Raw genomic sequence first — 20,901 nt, forward strand, 5'->3', positions numbered from 1 at the left:
GACCAATTTTTGCCGATGTTTTCTGGAAAATACTAGTTTCTATCAGTGGATTTTATTTAAAAAATTTTCAATTTTATCAATTTTGATTTCGTTTATCTGTGAATTAAATCGCGAATATGATATATACGGATGAAATGTAAATAATGATGACAAGATACAATCGACATACAATAATAAATCACTCTTGAATTGTCTTATCGAAGGAGAAGGTAAAGGTTTTGATTTAATATTATACCTAACGCGATAAAAATATAACATTGTTACATTTATTTCGTGAAGCGAAGTGATATGTAGAACATTTTAGCTCGCAACTTGGTCGATTGAAATGTTGCGGATTGCATGCGCAAAATAAACGCTAGAATAGCCTGACGTTCAGGTCAGGTTTAATGCGAATTTATTTCAGCCTTTAACAACGATCGAACGAGCTTTTCTCGCTCGCATCGCTAGCGTCCGCTATTGTTTCCACGCGAAAAAAAGCACCGCGTATCTTCTTTATTCGAAAATATTGGACGCGATTAGCGGCACGATCGCTAATTGTTTCGGTATAAAAACCGCGTCCGACTTCATTAACCCCGGTTGCATTAATGCATTACTCGTTTCTCCTGCTTCTTTTGCCCTTTTTCCACCTTCTTTTGTATCGCCTGCCTTTGTGCGTCGAAACTTTGCGCATAAATGACATACACTTGCTCCCCTGCCACGAGGGTTTTTCTTACGGCGATGTACAAGGACAATTCACCTAAATTTTCGATGAGAATTTGCCAGGCAGGCAGAATTGCGTCTCGCTATCAACGCGAAATATCCCGCATGACTAACGAGCCGAACTGTTGGTTGGTGAAACTTTCAGCGGAGCTCCGGGATAGGATGATTATATGCCCAAGTAGCGAGCAAGTTACCAGCCGAGAGACTTGAGGTATGCGTACAATCACGCGTAATCACGTAATCGCATTATCGCGGGAACTCAGTCTTCCTGCGTGGGACTAAAAATTACCCGAGGGAGAGTTTGTGCTTCTTAACGCTGATGGTGCACCAGGCTGTTCTGAACGTTGTCCTTTGCAGAGGGTGGAAGAGCCATCAGAAGGAAGACAGACACGGATTTCAATTAATTAGAGCGTATTCAGAATAGTGCCTTCCAGCGTGGACCAGATCGTATCTCCTGCTCCGCGATTTTCACAATAATACATTCTCATTTAATTAAAGATTAAAATTACTGAGGGAGGAATCAATTAATTTTTCACGATTAAAGGTATTTTCTAAGAAAATTTCTGCTGGAAAAATAAGACCAACGTTTCTCTCGAGAACAAATAAATATCTCGAAACATCTATCATACGCGTCGATGAGAAAGGCGGCGTTAATAACTAGGATTAACGACTCTGGCCTTTATAAATATATATAGCAACGAGGCCGCGAGCCATTTTGAACGATTTTTTTGCGCGCCGTGTATTGCGATCTCCCGTTCATTTTTCGTATTTCACATGTTCCCTCTGAGAACGGCCGACAGCGGCAACAAAACGGACGGAGGTCTCGCTGGACGCGTTTATCTTTGATCTTTACGCGCCGTGTTTTCCCAGAGATTAATATAAATCGCGGATTACGCGGGCAGAGCGCGGATAAAGGGGCAAACACGATTAAACACGCGTCATCGTGAGATGAGGTAGAGGGAGCGTGGGCGGACAGGGGGCACGATTGAAAGGGATCCTCCACGTGGGAACCACGCGTAAAGGATACCGTTGAGATACGCTCTATGTGTGATATACGACACAAAGCGCTGTCCGAGGTGTATCGATCGAACGAGAACGGTGGCGTCGCGACATGATAGAGAAAGAGAGAGAATCGCGCCGATCCGGCGCATTACGAGCGTTTTCCGCTCCTAGAGAAGGTCGAAAAGGGGCGAGCGTGGAACGATTTTTCGCCCGTAATCCACAGACGATGCATAACGATGTCTGTCACGGGCAAAGGAAACATTCCATTAAGGAAATGAGCCGAGCGTCATGTTGAATTACATTTGTTTCGTGCCGCGGAACGACGCTCTCTCTCTCCCATCTCTCCCCCGCCCTTTCTCCCCCCCCCTTCGCACTTTATCTTACCCTCCGCGAGCCGCGCCATTGCGACGACCACAATTTGGCACGAGACCACGATTTTAATTAATGTTTCTTTCAAATGGGAATTTTTCGCATGACGAAAGAGAAAAAGGGGTATTCATATCTCGCGTGAATGAAAAAGAGCGGGATTCCCCCCATTTTAATATTCATAATTAGCTAGTTGCGACAAATGACGTAATTTTATCTGGTTCCATATCGTATAAATAATTAGGATAATATCCCAATATTTTTATTTTATTATTTTTTTTTTAATAGAAGGTGTCCCAAACTTAACGAATCAGCCGTTAATGATAGATTCCTGAGATCATTTGGAAACGAAAATCTTAATACCAAAATGTTGAGGAAAATGTAGTTTCGGCGCTACAAAAGATTAAAGATTACCAATCGGCGCGTTTCATTCTCCTATGCTCAGGATATAGCGCATCAAGAGGCCCGCGTACAACGCGATAATATCGATATCGATAGAGGGATCAATATAAAATAAAAAATAGGATTCTGCAGTGAGCGCGATTGTGTTTTCCATGCGACAGTAGTCAGTAGTTTGGACATTTTTATGAAGTCTTCCTCAACATTTTGGTATTAGAATTTTCGCCTCCAAATGATCTCAGAAATCTACCATTAACGGCTGATTCGTTAAGTCTAGGACATCTTGTATATGAAACGCGAGACTCGTGGAGACTCGATGATTTCTGTTACGTCACATTTTATGCAGTTGCAGTTAAATTTTGAGATCGACATTGAGATGAAAAGCGTCAAGACTGACGCGATAGCGTTATTGAAGCACTATTGCGAATCGTTATAGATACTGCGAACGCGATAGGGGAGCCATAAGGCGCGCTCGCTTCACTTAATGCTGCTGTCATTATCGCGCACCGACTGCTCATTATATCATAATAAACGCCCGATACACCGTGTATGTATGCGTTCACGCGGAAGCGGGTCGCGAACTAATGCGACCCATTCAACGTAATTACGCAACCTGTTACATGTCACTCGCATCAAGATCACGTGCAACAAACTTGGGATCAGGTAATCGTGGAATCCGACACGTGTGTTATCGGACACGTCGATAATGCCGCGGGGATTCAAAAATATGAGAGAATAAAGAAAAAAGAATTTGAATTTTTAATTATTTTTTCAAATAAATATAAATTATGCAAAATAATTTATATAAGTTATTCCATGTAATTAATAATTAGTGTGTTTGACAAATAGAAGGAGAAAGATTTTAATCCTTTTGTCTATGGGAGAGAATAAAGAAAAAAGATTGAATTTTTTTTTTTTTTCAAAAAATATAAATTATGCAAAGTAATTTATATAAGCTATTCCATGTAATTAATAATTAGTTTGTTAGATAAATAGAAGGAGAAAGATTTTAATCCTTTTGTCTATGGGAGAGAATAAAGAAAAAAGATTGAATTTTTTATTTTTCAAAAAATATAAAATATGCAAAATAATTTATATAAGCTATTCCATGTAATTAATAATTAGTTTGTTAGATAAATAGAAGGAGAAAGATTTTAATCCTTTTGTCTATTATACTTGTTCATAATCTGAGATCGAACACTATCTTATCATTATCTTTATTATGATTGAAGTTTAAAATAATGTATCGCGAATAATATTTCGTGAATATTGTCATCCTGCATTTATAAAATTCATTGTGCATCTCTCTCTCGATACCATATGTTATTTATTTCGATTAAATATTTGGCGAGTGAACTCATTGCTTAAAATCGGTTTTAATCCTCGCGTTTGGGATTATTTTCATTGCCGATTGAACGATCGTGCGATATTATTTCACGCGGGTATCGTATGTGGAAATTTAAAAATATTTTAATAAAAACCGAGCGAAAGAGTTTCACGGTGTATCGAGTCGCAAATGATTTGCACATATTGCGAAATCAAATTGAGAATCGATATCGCTTTATGAAAAAAACGAGAAAATCTGCACAATAAATATAAATATCTTATTTTCCTTTTGTATGTATTTTCAAAGATATATGCAGACTTGTGTAATATTACACACGCATTTGTATAAAATTTTCGCCAAAGTCCAACGTTGTTGCAACGACGAGAAGAAATGAAGCGTATGAATAACGTAAACAAAATCTCAATCTTCGCTCTCAATATTTTATCAGCGTTGATTGCATCTCGAAGGGAAGAGCTGAATATTTGCCATAGCGAGACGTTTCGTTGCGCGAAATATCCTCCCTCCTCCTCCCGAATCATTCATATTCATGAAAGTCATTAAACGCGATTCCCGAAGGCGGCTAGATATGGGACCGCGCCGGCGGACTTTCCTCGGCGAGATTAGATCAACGGAACAAATATTTGAGGGCCCTCGTCTGCGGCGTCTGTCTTTGCGTGCTCTTCCCCGAGACTTCGATATCCACTTCTCTCGGAAACTCGTCGGTAGACACGGCGAAACTTGACCGTCTAAGTTTTCAAGCCTTTACATCGATTCGAGGGGAGTGGCTCGACTCGGCACGAGCCGAGAATAAATCCTTACCGTGAGTTTTGTGGGTGCTTCATAGCTCGGGAGTAACTCGGTCTGTCCAGCTTTTGTCTCTCACTTAAATAATCGTTTTGCAAACTTAACGTACTTAAGGATTATGCAAATGTGCATATGACTGTTTTTGGTGACATTAAACAGAGTGTCTATTCTCTGAAAAACATGGGAAACCTGGAATTTTACTCTAGAATTCAGGGAATTTTTAAAAAAGTTCTCTCTTTGATCATTTTGCTGTTGTAAGCAGTCGACATTGGCAGTCCGCCAAGTTGTGAATTATGTGATTAAAATGTGAATATTTACCTGTCTCTGTTTATTCTACGTTTTTAACAAAAATTTTAAATATACAGTATTCTTTATAATTTTAATGATAAAAAATGAAAATATTATGCAAGTGAAAAATTACCTTACGAAAGCTATTCAATTTTTCCAATACATTTGCAAATCTCGCACTTGAAAAATAAATGGCTCTTGTGTGTTTTTCTTTTATATGAATGAAAAGCATTAGACAATGCATATGAAAAAAACTTATTTTAAAAAATTACGCTAAAAATTACATTAAAAGAATCCTTAAAATGTTATCTTTACCTGGAATTTTTTTGAACAAAAATTAGGGACAGGAAATATTTTTATAAAATTTGAATAAACATCCTGTTAAATATAAAATTTTATATATTGGAAAAGTAACACGTCGTCACTCTCTGAAATAGAATCATGGTGATAGAATTTGGCTTCGTCATCTTGACGATGTCAAATATTGAATTTCAAAGCTTAGCGACCAATTAATAGGAGCCAACAGGCATTTAGAAATCCGCGGTGAGCACATTGTCAGATATCGTGGCCTGATTAATGCAATCTGCCAAACGATCCGGCTTACACGCACCTCGTTTGGCGCTGTCATAACACGTAAACTCGCATCAGAATTGTCTCCCCTCGAGACTCTGTCGCTGCTCGATCCGCATGTCGACACTGCCACGCACCAATCACTGTCAAATTACAATTTAATTTTAAATTTCGACATATTGAGACACATTTCTCTCGAACATGGAGGAATTGAGCGCGTCCAAGCGACAGTTTCACAACTATCGTCATTTCGATACTGACAGTTTACGGGATGAACAAGGAATAAAATCGAAAGAGAGACAGAACGATTAAAATTTCACGCGCAACATAACCGATTAAGCCACCGAATAGAGGATCGGTCAAAGCGTAATCCAACTGACCAAACCACTGCGAATTCGCTAAAATCGACAATGGCTCGTACAATTACGCCGAAAATTACGGCGTGTTTGCGCGCGACCGCGCGAACAATCCATTGCGCTGTCAGTTTAATCCTTGGGCTAATTCGATTGACTTGCTGTTTCAGTTGGACAGGTTCAAAGAGCCGCCGGCGTTCGGGCCGATGTGCGATCTCCTCTGGTCGGATCCCCTCGAGGACTTTGGCAACGAGAAGAATGCGGAGCATTTCTCCCACAATAGCGTCAGGGGTTGTTCATACTTTTACAGGTGAGTGACGTGGTCTCTGAGAGAGAGTTTGCCTTCAATATGTTAACTTTACAATACAAACTTTGGGGTAGGATCGATTTTTCCGACCAACAGTGTCCAATTTTCTCCAATTTATCGATTGTATGATATTTATTAGTGTATTTAGTAGAGATTAATCGAAGAATATGATTTTATTGTATCTGTTTTTTCCTTCGAGGCTTGGTCAATATTTTTAAAAGACTCTTTACCTTTTATTTTTTTTTATTTAATTAAAAAATCATGAGTGTTTCTATAAAGTCGATTCAGAATTGAATTAAAAAAATCAGAAAAATTGTTTTTTTCCAAAAAAACCGAATACAACCAAATATACAAACCTACATGAGTTATAATACTCGTTTTGGAAATAGAACACTTTCTGACGGAAAATATTAAAAAATGATATAAAAAAATGCATTTGCGCGATACTCGTTATTAACAGAGACAGATCGATATATACAGTGTCGGTTTATCACGGCGCGTTAATGTAACAATAAAAGGCCGTATTAGCGGGGAAAAAAAAGAGAGAAACGAGGTCTCTCGCCATCCGAGCGCAGTGGCCAGATTTCCTTTTGCCTCTTGCCACGTGGAAATACGATATGCTTGCGCGATATATCTCGCAATTGTCGTCGGACTCGATTTTTTCGCTTTTCCAGCTGTCCGTTCCCTTCCTCTTCCTCCGCTCCACGAGGTAATTATCTCGCCGTTTGTCTCGAGCAACCGGAAGTACGTTGGGCGCAGCCCACGCGCGATCACATAGCGTGAAACGAAGTAACTTTGACTTTCTCTCTCTCTTTCCCTTCCGGGTTCTGAGATCTTCCTACATGTCAAGCTCGCTCCCTCGTCGAGTCACCCTACGTCAGCGTCCGTGGACACGTCCGCGGTTTGTCCTACGCAAGGATTAATAACGGCCGTGTCAGCAAACCGCAGGCGCTACAGCTTCTCTCAGAGACCCGCTAATTGTACGAATGGCCGTGCTAATGAGCACCGAGATTCGTTAAGTGTCAACCGTCTCACCTGCTCGTCCGTTCCCTGCCCGCTTGTTTATCGCGCGTGTATTGTTTGCGAGGCAGAACGTGATAAATTGAAAATTCCAGTATCTTAATCCTTCAGAGTACAACTTATCCAATGGGGAGGAAAGCAGGGATCGATATTGAATATCCTTATAAATGTCATTTTTATTTCGATGCAGTTAATTTTCCACGAAGGATTTAGACCGCACTCGGGTGTTTCTTCAGCAGATATGGCGTGGAAGTTTTAGGAAAGTAATTTTAATGATCAAGAGAGAGAGCTGTGTTGATTAATATACACGTCGGCGCAAATGATCGCGATCGCGATAGGATAATAATGGCCGTTATGAAGACGTTGTGGGTGAGGCGTTAACTCTCTTGCCTTGCCTTACCTTGCCAGCTCGGTTAATTTCTCATTTTCGATTCTCGCATTATCGTGTTTCGGCCAAGGATAGGTACAAGGATAGGTACAAGGATAGGTGCATTAAGTTTCACGCGAACATAAATCACCCCCGCGTCTCGAGCAGTATGCAAGTAGTCTAGCTACTGTAATCACCCGCCGGTCGTCCGACCATATCCTGACTCGCGCTACTCGCGCCCGACTCGTGAAGGAGGTTTCCCTTAACGACTCCGAGCGACTTATACGTACGTTTTTGACGAACCAACCGAGCCAAACACGTTGTATTTTATCGTCGCGCATCCTGAAATGCGTGGGTATCGGAGTTAGGATACGTCGACTTCGAGGATCGATACCGACCGTGCGGTTTTCGAGAGATTTCATCTTGTCATTAATCTTTGTCGACGCTGCGAACGGCTCTTAATGGCTGCTAATGATCCTGCCGCGACGCGGGGCAAACATTTCTCACGATGCTCGGTCAGGTCAGTTATGGCAGCGCGAAAAGGGTCGTCCTGTTGACGTCTTTCAGGGTTTAATTTGTTTATGCGAGCCCGCACGAGACCATGTGACACGACCGTCCGTTATCCAATGTCCGGTTGACAGCGATCGAAAGCCTAAAAAAACTCAAACTATGATGAATTTAGCAAGTTGAAAGCGAGGTTTAGAGTTTACTGTCGGGAAATAAATTGACAATACTCACTTAAATGTTTAACGTTCCAACGCACAATTGCAGATTCGTACTGTGACATTAATAAAATTGCATCGTTGTTGTGTATTTCGGCAAATTAAGATTGATTATTTGGCAGTCGAATAATTGTTTTCGATGCGAGTGCCAAAAGAGCATTACGACATAATTTAGGTCGCGATTTTGTGGTGCACGGTTTCCTCAAATAAATGTTTATTAATTTTCACAATCTGTGTTATACGAATATTTATGAGACACATTTATTTTATATTAATTTTATCGAATAATTTGTCTGAAAATTGTGGTATTCTACTTGATTGTAAATTTTTTAAGCCAGGTGTTTTATATCATTATTTATTAAAATACTAAAGTGCTAAATAGATGCATTAATACAGCTAAATTATTATACATACGTGTATAATACTTGGAAAATTCCTTTACGATGATTATTGACACTCAAGCTCCCAATTTTCTGCTTCCAGTTACGCGGCGTGTTGCGACTTTCTGCAAAACAACAATTTGCTCAGCATTATAAGGGCGCACGAGGCTCAGGATGCTGGATATCGTATGTACCGAAAATCTCAGACGACGGGCTTCCCATCGCTTATCACCATCTTCAGCGCGCCCAACTATCTCGACGTGTACAACAACAAGGTAAAAGTCCGTTTTGCGTCTGCGTGAAGCTACACCAACCTGTCGCGATCGATATTAATTTAACAATCGCATAAATGCGGAGCATTGTCCGTTTATATACGACCACCGGTGGTGGGACCGTATATTGGTCCTGGCAATCGTAAAAATCCGATGCTCGTTATTGCCCGCAGGCGGCGGTGTTAAAGTACGAGAACAACGTGATGAATATTAGGCAATTCAACTGTTCGCCACATCCCTACTGGCTACCCAATTTCATGGACGTATTCACATGGTCCTTGCCGTTTGTCGGCGAGAAAGGTAAGTCGTGCCGGAGGCACACGAGGATTTATAAAAAAATTAATCCCGCATATCTATTTTTTTTTTTTAATGCAAGATCTCTGATGATCAGAGGGTATCTTGAAAAAAATTGCGTATAAGAAAAATTAAAATGTGTGATAATTTAGATAATTAATTTCTAATAAGCCTCGAGATATGTAAGAATATTGCAAGGTTGTTTATTGAGAAGTGCCTTGTTCAGAATTTAATAGCGATTTTTGGATTTTCCAGTCACAGAAATGTTAGTGAACGTGCTGAACATCTGCTCGGACGACGAGCTGATGAGCGACGGCGACGACGCGCTCGAGGAAGGTAATGTCCATCATCTAGCTCGTTCCCCCCACCTTAATCCGTATACACTATTATTTTGCAGATATTTCGAGCAAAATCGGCACTCGGACTGGTCGCTCTTATATCGTGATCAGAGCCTTGCCTTGTTGTACCCTCTTACTTCGATGCTACCCTTAACGCGTCTGAGAGATTTATTTGTCTAATAAAAATCCTGTACAAGACACGAAGTGAGAATCACACAATCGCGTAATCACACAAGGGCTTTTTTTGAAAAAAAAAAAAAAGAAGAAGAAAACACGTCGCGATCTCATCTCGATGGCCATCTTTCGGGGAAATTGGAGAGACATTCCGTTTAAGGTCTAATTACGTAATGATAAGAAAACAATCGTGGAAGGGGAAACGCAAACTATTACCGTGACTTCCCGATGAAATCTCGACTTCGGTAAATTTATTTTGCCCGGGATGCGCTCTCTAATAACGGTGAGTGACGCGAGACACGTTTCAATCTTATCTGTCCCATTTGAAGGACGGGGCCGGACGGGGGCGAAATGCGATAAGACGGGTCGAGATTCCGCTAATATCTGGAATCTTTTACGAGCTCCGACACGATCTAAGAGAGGCCACGTCACTTACGTGCACCCGGGGAGAATGCGCGGATTCATCCCTCATGTCCCGCCGCGAGGGCCGATAGAAAAGAGTCGGAGACGACGGTCTAACGATGAAAAATGAATCGGGACATCCTGTTCCGCGCGAATCGCCGCATTCTCCTCCGAAAGGGAAGAGGGATCGATCGTGCACGCGCGTCCGGATTGGCCGAGCGCGAGCCTCGCGAAAAACCGCCCGCGCGCGGCCTGTCATTTCCGCCCGCGGCGGTATAAATTGAACGCGAATCCGGAACGAGAGGGCGTCTTTAATTTTTCTCGTTTAATCATTTAACGCGATCCTCGCGTTTTTTTTTTTTTTTCCTCCGGAGGAATGCGAATTTTATTTTACGTCGGAATCTCGCGCGCACGATCGATCTATCACGGTCAATCTCCATTTTCGCAATCGATCGATACGACAGCACCTGTGAATACTACGTCGTACACTGAGTATTTTCGTACACCCCTTGGATTCACACGATTCTGCTAATGCTCGCGCACCTCTTACATAAAAATTTCACCTCTTCGAGCGGAAATTTGAAAGGGGAAAAAAAAAAGATGGCGTCCCGACGCGCGATTTCCCAAATATATACATATATATATATATATATATATATATATATATATATATATATAATATATATATATATACACATCGCGCCGAAGAAGAGTAGTCGATCTGTTGAAATATCTCTATCATTTTCCCCCCACCACGATCTCACTCTCTTAGAGAACTTCCAGATACAAATCTTGAATTCTTTTTCTGTTTGCATTTTCACTCGCTGCACGGACAGATGGTAAGAAACGCCGCTCGATTCTTTTAGACGTCACACGATTAAGAGCTTCATTGATTATCATTAATTTTTAGCTATTTCATAGTAGTTTCTCTCGATGTCGAATTTCTCGTCTGTCTATCTCTTTCTGTCTCTCTTTCTCTCTCTCTTTTTTTTTTCTTTGTTAAGTCTCTGGCCGCGATGTCACATTTTCCTTCCCGGGAGAAGAACCATTCGCGTCTGCGTTTTTTTTTCTTTTCTTTTCTTCTTTCCTTCTTTCTGTTTCGTTTCTTTACAATCTCTACATGTATGTATATATATGTGTGTGTATATACATGTATACATATATATACTATATATATTATATTTTTCTATATATATATGTTTCTGTCTTTTTATCTTCGACCATCTGTTTCACGATACTTGCGATCTCTCGAGGTACGAGATTCTTTCTCTTTCTCTCTCTTTCTCGTTTTTTCTCTTACATCTTCTCTTTCTCTCTCTCTTTCTCTCTCCGTATCTCTTCTTCTCTTTTTGGCATTTTTATTTTTACTCCCCGATTATACGTATGTATATGTGTGTAATACATATTCGACGTGTCTCGACGGCACTTAGCCTGAATTTTTACATCTTCACCCATGGTAGCCTTTGATTTTCTGCATCCATTTCATAGCATCTTCACCCTGTCTCCATACGTTTCGTTCAAGATGGCATCTGAAATGGCACGATTTTTTCAAAGCATGACTATTTTTCGAGTTTTACGAGAAAATGCAAATATATGGTATACTTGTCAAATCGATCCAATGTTCGAAACTGATCGCGAGGAGATATCATTTGCCATCTTGCGCATTACGCATTTTTAATTCACGCATGCATCTCAGCGGGTAAGATGAGGTCAGATCGTTATTCAGACTCCCGTCTTAATTATTTCTCGATGTCACTCTCGAGAATATCTCTAGATCGATTTCATTCATTTTACCATTCGCTCCGATTGACTTTACCACTGTCCGAATTCTATTGTCAGTTTCAATTTTTCTCACGTGTCACATCCCGCCCCTGCTGGCCTATTTTCTTACTTTCTTTTACGTGTCATATGTGTATGTATAATTCTATCCCCTTCTACGGGGCACCGTAAGAAGGTCAAGACCAGTTTCCCGGGAACCGACGGATGGAGCTTTGTGACCTTTGTGACGAAATCGCGAAACTTATGATTTATCTTTCAAGATACCGAGTACACATCAGGGCGTTAAATTAATAAGCCGATCAATTTCACATTAAATTTCACGTTACCTTCCGAAAAAGAGGCGCAAACTAATTCGTTGGCGCAGTCAAAAGGTCAGATCGATACACGTCTGGTGTCAATCGAACGAACGACCGCGGTTCGTAATAGCATCCATCCACCGGACCGGGTCCAATCACCGAAAGAAAGTCAAGCAGCCCCTCTCCCCGACCGCCCCCCCTCCCTCCTCGACCCCTTTTCACATCTCACCCGAAAAGAATTCGCTCGCGAGAGAATATCTCTCCCTATCTTGCGGCTGGGTCGTTTTGATCGAGAAAGAAGAAAAAAAGAAAAGAAAAAAAAGATTTCAAGTAGAGAATCGTCCCGGTGTTTCGATCAATAAGATACTCACGGTCCCCTCTTTCCTTCCCATCAGCCTGGTTTCGCCTTCTTTAATTATTGCGAGACATATACGCGCCGTCCACACACCCAGGCCCCCCCGAGCAACCCTCTGGCCCCCCACCCCCTCACCCCCGAGCCCCCCACCCCCCCCCCCGAAGTTGCACTGACTGTCTTTTATCGTACTCCTTCTCTATTATATTTGTATCAATCACACTGGCCTTGGACTCCTCCTATCTCGGCACGACACTATGCTACTACTACCTCTACTACTTCTACTACTACTTCTACTACTACCACTCAAAACTCCGATCGTTCGGCAACCCCCGTAAAGTCGCCGCCAAAGTCGTTGTCCAAAAAAAGAATGGTAAGTCCCCGTGAGAGCCGACGACTTACTTTTGAAGAGCCAAGATTTTTTTCTTCTTTTCGTGCGTGCCAAGAGTAACCCAAAAAAAAAAACAAAAAACGAGAGATCTCTTTTTTTCCTTTTTTTTTCAAATTCTTTTATTGCGATATATATTTGTGATATATATGATATATCTCTTAACTCCTTCGTGTAATTTTTCTTTTTTACTCTACGCCAGTGTTCTCTCTCTTGCGTTTCGGTTTCGTTTCGTTTTCATTTCAGTTTCCGTTTTTGTCTCTTTCTTTTTCGTTTTTTTTTCGTTTTCGTCGCGCGGATGCGCTTCGTGACGCGTTGCTCTGCTGGGGACGCGAGTGTGTACACTCTTGCTCCGCAAATATACTCGTGCAATTTTCTTTCAATGACGTAGAAAAATGTTGCAATTCCTTAATGCACAATTTCGCGATAATGGCGTAAAGGAGCGCTGCGTAATTTCTCACCGTGCAATTTTTTTCGCTCGCATAATAGACGATAACGATCTTGCGTAATCGATTTTCGTGTTCTTTATCCTTTGAGCTTTGCACAATGGAATTGATATTTATTACGATCGATACTTGTGTGTCAGAAACATGACGAGAAGTAACATTATCATTTAATCATTTCGATCACTCAAATTATACTCCAACTATATTTTTTTTCTCGTCGGACATATTGGGAAGATACTTTTAGTTCGACTAGATAGATCCCCAAGGGGGACTGTAATTCGAAGCTCGCACGAACGACATTACCAGTAGAACAACGTCGACACGAACGTTCCACGCGAAATATTGTTTTCTCGTTTGTTGAGTTGATTTTTCTCTTCGTTCTTGTATATACATATATATATTATATATATATATATATATCTTTATCTATATCTATATACTTACATATTTCTATCTTCGTCATCATCTTCTATTTCCTTTAAACGTGCTCTGTATAACCGTTCTCGGATTTTGGATTGAGCTAACATTACAAATCGTCCATTAACTGTTAGAGAACATTAATTGTCGTTCTCACTCGTCTCTTCCGTTTCCTTCTCCGTTTCGCACTGATTTCTATTGCGTTACACATCGCCGCCTTTGTATATCACACATATCCCTGTTGTCTACTTACACGCTAAATTAATCATCACCCCGTTGATCTCTCACCCTCCTCTCTCTTTATTTTCTTTTTTTTTTCATCTCGATTTTGTTGTGAAAGCCCATCCTTGCCTGCTTCTTGCGCTTCTCGCCGACGATGAAATCAACAAATCGCGTTGCATACAGGTGTATGAATTATGCGAGGAATCTATCCTCCCCTAATTCGAGACCTTTCGGACCGGTATGAATTGATTATATGAAATGTACTGCTACTAGATCATTGATGAATAGAGAGATGTTTTCGTAAAGTAAGAGGGAAGATGAATCTCTCTCTCTCCCTTCAGATCTCGCGGACATTTTCTTCTTGACACCTGAAATGCGCGCAACGGGAAACACGGGGTCGTTCCTTCCGCATGACTCGCGATTCGGAGGACTCGTCGTCGTCTACAAGAACAGCGGATCCTCCACGTGAATTTATGCTCTCGCCTCGAGAAGAGTTTCATAAAGCTCGGCGGATTAGTCGGGGAAAGTTGGGTGAAATATATACATCCCATTCGACCATTCATTCTCTCCTCTCTCTGCCACTTCAACCCTCTCGGTCCCCACCTCCCCGTCCGTAGCCCTGCTCGCCTCCTCTCTCATTCTAGGACCGAACCGACGAATCTCCGCATTGCATTCGCGACACAGTTTTACGACTTTCAAACCATTCCCATCTTCTCCTCCACCCCCATCCCCTCAGCGATACCTGAAACGACCGTCGCGTCTCCACCTCGTTTGAGTTTCGCTCGTTTGAGTTCAGTTTATTTAGCACGCTTTACGATGCAGCGTTAGATATCTCGCTCTCTTCCGTATGTGTGTGTGTGTGTGTGTGTGTCTCGCGCGCGCATATGTTAGGTGGACATATGTATGGCACTTGCTCATTCTCTGAACAACGTTCAGCGAGCGAACATTGGACACGCTCCACTAACAACGCTTCCGGTTTTACGAGCGCGACCAGCCGCGCACGGACTTCCCTCGGTTCGATACATCCACGAGAGGGATTCCTCTCCGCTCGACCGAGGTCGCCGGGCAATCTCGGTTCGTCTGTGTCTCTGAACAGGTCGAGGAACAATATTCACCGGCCGTTCGTTTGTCTCGAGATGCATATTCGAATTTCCAGTGTACACGTACAAAGCATCCATTCCCAATACGAGGAACGAGCATTGCTAAAGTTTGCTCGTATTAAAATTCAATCGCGTTTCCGGGTAGATTCATATCTCCAAAGTTACGAAATTCGAGTTTATTCGTAACTTTCGTGCGGTTCGTAAAATAAATGTTACAATATTTTCAGATTTTCTTTTTTTATATTAAATAATTGTTGCAATTTTTAATTATTGCAGATTTTTTTTATATTTGTTGCAATTTTTAAAAAAAGAATAAATATATATTTGAAAAATTTTTTTAATGAACGACAGAAAACGATGATTATAAAAAAAAAGAACGTTTAATATATAATAAAAATGCAATGTCTGTCTATTGAATTATATGAATGTTCTACTCTCTAAAAGTGAATCAGTGTATTATCACTGAAAAACAGTAAATAGTCACTGATTACAGCAGTTATAAGTACAGCACTGTAAATCAGTGTATTTTATTGAAAGAATCAGTTAATAATTTTGACTGTTTAAATCAGTAATATTTCTCAATATTAGTAATATTTCTTTCGTTATTGTCAGTAATATTAAACTACAATTCATCTCTCTATCTATTTCATATAAAATTAAAAATTTTATTTATATTTACTAAATATTTATTATATTAAAAATTTTATTTTATTTATATTATGCATATTGAACTTGTTATTTTAAATAGATAACGAACGAATAACTTTCATTAAGTCGCCAGACATTTATTTGTCCGACTTATAAGATCGATTTAATATCTGAAGCCTCTCTATTGAGATTGTATCAGAAATTAAATCGAAGTAATATTTCTAATTTTATCTGTTGCTCTTTGCAAACTTTATATAATTCTTATGACTAAAACTAAATACGAGAGAGATAGCGATCGTAGCAGTAAACGAACGAACTAGCGATTACTGATTTTACAGTGAAATTTACTGGTTTTACAGTGAATTTTACTTTAACTGATCATAATCAATGAGATATAAGATAAAATAACAAAAAAATAAGCGTTTCCACTGAGGATCAGTAAAACACTCACTGATTCTCAGTGAAATCTTATTTTACTGTTTAAATTAGTGATATTTTCACTGATTCACTTTTAGAGAGTAGATGCTCGCTGTAGAAGCTAAAAAAAAGATTATATTATCGGTGGATTTTTTTTCGTGAAACCCGACAACTATCTGTCATTGACGCTTGTTGAAGAGCTGCTAAGCTCCTTAACTTCTCGAGCGATCGATGAAAAAATCGATGCGCTTTAACTCGGCTCGCGCGACGCCCATCGGTGTCGATAATCTTATTTAATTAACTAACGCGCGATCTCGACAAGATTCTCTCTTGACAATTTCCGGTCAGCTCCGGAACCCTCGGATCTTCGTCGCTACGGCGTGTCTCATCCGTCCTCCTCCCATCCCCCTCCCTCTTTCTCTCTTCCACGAGAATCCGGAGCGAAAGAGGCTTTCGGTCGCTACGGAGGAGGCTCCGGTACGGCCCGGGAAGGTATACCGGATCGATAGAACGCACCGGAGTTCTGTGAGATAACGAGGGAAGGCCACGAAGCATCGATCAACCAGCCGGGGCCCCCCTTTCGAACGGCGGTTCCATCGGCATCTTATCCGCTCGTCCAATACACCGACCCGAGTCAATCGTTCATTCCTGCCGCACCGCTGCCTGCATTCCTAGATGCACATGCAAAGCCTCTCCAGGATGGGATGAGCTACGATTGATCGGGAAAGTGGGTCTCGCGTTCGCGACTCCCAATCTTAGGCTGTTAATTAATAGAGCAAATAATGTGATAATTCAGAGGAAGCCGGTTAATGGCTTTGTAGATCACGGGTCTTCTCTGCGCGGGGTGTTTCCTCGCTGCAAATTTCGCTCTCGATTTATCAAGAGAATTTTCGCGATAACTGCTACTCGTCGCAGGCACATTTATCTTTCTCGGGTTGCATAAGAATCGAAATGAGGAAGGCCAATCTGGTTTCCTCAAATGAGATAAAACCACTATTCCAAGAGTGCATGCAATTTGACATCGCTCGTCGGATTTCCATGGTTTACGCAAATACGTTCCATTGTTGGGGTATCTGTTACATCTCTTCGATGTTAAATGTATCTCGGAGAAACTCCCTCTTCATTCGAAGGCGAAGAAAGGTAGAAACGACGTCGCACTATAACGGATTCTGTCGTAAAAAAAAGGAAGAGTCTCCGCGAGGCCATTTTTCACTTTCTCAGGTGAACCAGCTGCGCGATGTCGTCCGCTATTTTCCATTTTCCTCGCGATGTAAAATTCCGCTACTTTTCATCTTGTTTCCGAAACTCCTACGATCGATAAAAATATAATAAATTCACACGCGTTAAATTAATTCTCAAGATTTAAATATCAGTTTTCAGAAACCCCTTTAATGAATAATTTTCTTGTTGACAAATTTCATCTTTTCCCTCGATTTTATTCTTTTTTTCGAACAATTTTAGATTAAAATCAATTTGCGGGCAATAATGGAAAAAATTCATAAACCGAAATTATCCTCGACTCTGAAGAAATCATGAGGATTCTTCTTGTTCGTCTTGAGAATCGCTTTGCAATCAGAACCTTTCGAACGTTCCCCTTGTAATTAGCCAATGCGAGATGATTCCCGTTGCCGCATTATCGCGCGTTTCGATCGAAACGACAGGGAGGGTTACTTTCCACGCTACTTTATTTTTGCGCTCCATCGAGGTCTTTAATAAGCAAGCTATTCAACCGCGATATTTTCACCCGACCTGTCTTTATCTCGCGTCCCTTCGATGCCGCCGCCGCCGTTGCCGTCTTTGTCCGCTTTTCTTCGCCCTTTCCTCGCCACCCGAGACCTTTCCTCACTCTCGACACGAACACTGAGATCTCGAGAAAAATTTCACGAGACATGTTGCGCGTTTACGCCGATGCACCGGTTGCGCAAAAACTGTCGGACATACTTTTCCACTCCGCGAAAAATTCACTCCGTTGGCCGACATTCCATGTCGGGCATTAATTTTCTCTATCTCTTTCTCTCTCTAGCTCTCTCTCTCTCTCTCTTCTGCTACGTGATTATCTTCTTTAGCTTTCTCTCACTCTATACACACCCATCTCACTATCACTCTGATCTTTCTCTTTCTCTCTCTCCTTTTCTTTCTCTCTCTTTCTATCTTTCTGTTTTTCTCTCTTTCTCTTTGCCCCTGAGTCTGCTCGTTTGTTACCGTCTTTATGCTTAAGTTATCTCTTTGAGTTATGTTGAGTACGTGTATCCTTTACTTAACTCGGTTTCCAGCCAGCCGCCGAACGTTATATCTTTTGATTACCAGTTTTCTTTTGCGCATGCTAGTGTATACTTAGTCTCCTAGGATTAACCGAGCGAACTAGTATCTAATATCTGAGTCGCAGATCGCGAGAGGGTCGCGCTCGCCAATTTACATTAAAGTGCGATGAGAAACGTCACGTTCGACGACGAAGGGACAAAGTCTAGTCTTGGCTGCATCCTCGAGCGATCCTGCGAAAATTTATTAATCGACTTGTTTTTCTTTTAAACAGTATTGTGCTCCAGGAAACCTCTATAGCGGAATTGTGCTACGCACAATAAATAATCTCTCACGTACGATTGTAACTGCTGCATTATGTCGAGATTACTTTCGTTTTATATCTCGAGATTTTTCGCTGGGCAAACGAATAAGTCGTTTTTCAGCTTCAGTGTCTCGCGGGAAAGAATTTAATATAAAATCTGCCATTTAAATGTTTACCTATATCAAACTTTCGATTAGAGACGAAGTAATCTTTGACATGGTCGAACTTTGCCCAAGGCAATCGTACATTCAGCAGGAGATTTAAATGCTACATTCGAGTAATTTTTAAAATTGCTTCGAGTATCATGGGAAAACCACTCTTTCTTTTATTAAATATTTTTCTATATGAATGAGTCAATTGAATTTTTATGCCAATTAAAAAGCGCATTATAAACATTTATTTTACCCCGAACGAATCGAGCAGTTGTACGCTCGCCTGAGATTGGCAGTTTCGACGCAGGCCGGAAATCATCTTTCTCACACACTAATCAACCTATTTTCTTTATATTTACAGTAAACTCACGCCCTCGATGGCGAAATCGCGAGCGTTTACTTCAAAATATCGGCAGAGCTGCCCAGAGCGCAATAATTTTTGCATATTTTATTAATTCAAGTCTGTTTTGTAAAATACTGAGTATTCCTAGCGGGCTCTCGCTTTATTGCGATGAATTTTAATGCAAAACGTTTCCCACGTTAGTCATGGTGGTTATAATGTAAGTGCGTTTCCCCAGGGAGCTTTCGATTCAAAATATGAGTTCATGATTCCATGTGATAGTCCAGTTCGTGATTCCTGGAAACTTGTTTCATCATTATACGCGAGCAGTCGGGGTGCAAGTATTATACATAAAAAATACCGTCGTTCCATCTCTCTTTTTCGTAATAAACGGCGTAGATTCACGCGTGCAAATTCACTGACGGTACTTTTATAAACATTCTGATAAAATACAAGCAACTTTGCCGATTTTTCGAGATTCTAGTAGCGGATTAAGCCAGAGAAAGAAGAGGAGAGTAGACAGAAAGAGGGAGTTTTTTTAAGGGAGTTTGTCAAATATTTAAAAAATTTTGAAAAATAAGTTTGATAAATAAATTTAAAAAATTTTAAAAAGTTAAATATTTTATTGACATATTTCTGTGTTTGACAATTAATAAAAAAAACTCTCTCTCTCTTCCTTTTTTTTCCTTGTCTTAATTCGCCGCTGGAAGAATCATACAATCGATAACCGGGAAAAAGATCAAACAATCTATAACAAGATCGTTTAACGCACATTGCTTGATTGAATGCCACTTACGCTGTGCACACTTGTCTTTTCTTGTCTGTTCTATGTGTTGTTTCCTTTGCGCCATATTCTACAACCACCTCTTCGCCACCACTATCACACCACCAACCACCACTACCATCACCACCACCACTACCACCACAACCGACACCAAACAACCATCCGCAAACTGCCAAAAAAAAAAAAAAAAAATACAAAACGTCTTCCCGTACGGGCTGCGTCCAAACGAACCGACCAAAATCTCCGCCACTCTCTATCTCTTCTCTTCGGCCGCATTTGATGCTGCTCTCACATTGTTGGTTACTTCTGTCCTTTTACTTACGTCCACTACGCTCAACCATCGGTAAACCGACCATGGGCGCACCATGGCCGCCATGGTAACCCGATGGTAACCCAACGGTCCGGTCCGACCCCATCTGCCATCGCGTACGGTGAGTTATTTTCTGTTGAAAGTGCGAGTAAGACCTATAATACACTACTATATCTACTGCTCTATCTATCTATCTATTTCTCGGCTGTGAATGACGAATCCGCGGGGACTCAACGCCGTTTCCCCCTTCCCCCTGTTCCCTTCCCCATCCAACTTTAACATGAAAGTGTGAACCTTTCGTTCGATCTTCTCGTAACGAGACCCCGCAATTACGAGACGCGAGATAATTCCCCGCAAACTCGCGGAGAGAGAATTAACATCGATCCGCATTAACGGGCGATAAACCTCGTTAATGGCTATCTCCCTTCCCGAGGGGGTGCGAGATCGAGAAGTTTAAGGGGTTGGATTTCGCAGGATCAGCGAGTTCGGTTACGAGTTGATCAGCGCAACGGCGTTCAGTTCCCCGGCTGAAGTCCTCCACGATTCGAGCTCAGAATATACAAATAGAGATATGTCTAGCACCCAATGGTCCCCGATTAGTCG

At 41.1% G+C, this 20,901-nt stretch overlaps 1 protein-coding gene across 8 annotated transcripts in view; it reads left to right on the plus strand.

Annotated features, from left to right (window-relative positions):
* The window catches only part of LOC145964236 (serine/threonine-protein phosphatase 2B catalytic subunit 2), an 83,957-nt gene that overhangs the window by 54,107 nt on the left and 8,949 nt on the right, over positions 1-20,901 (plus strand). For 3 of the 8 annotated variants that reach the window (XM_083086746.1, XM_083086747.1, XM_083086748.1), the window contains exons 6-9: positions 5,979-6,118; positions 8,708-8,879; positions 9,050-9,176; positions 9,426-9,506. In XM_083086746.1, the coding sequence (XP_082942872.1) occupies positions 5,979-6,118; positions 8,708-8,879; positions 9,050-9,176; positions 9,426-9,506 (520 nt within the window). The other 5 variants (XM_083086741.1, XM_083086742.1, XM_083086744.1 and 2 more) reach the window with 3 other exon arrangements.

This window comes from Camponotus vicinus, unplaced genomic scaffold (assembly GCF_025532165.1).
Source record: "Camponotus vicinus isolate PSW18456_S1 unplaced genomic scaffold, iyCamVici1.0 SCAF_13, whole genome shotgun sequence".
NCBI classification, from domain to species: Eukaryota; Metazoa; Arthropoda; class Insecta; order Hymenoptera; family Formicidae; genus Camponotus; species Camponotus vicinus.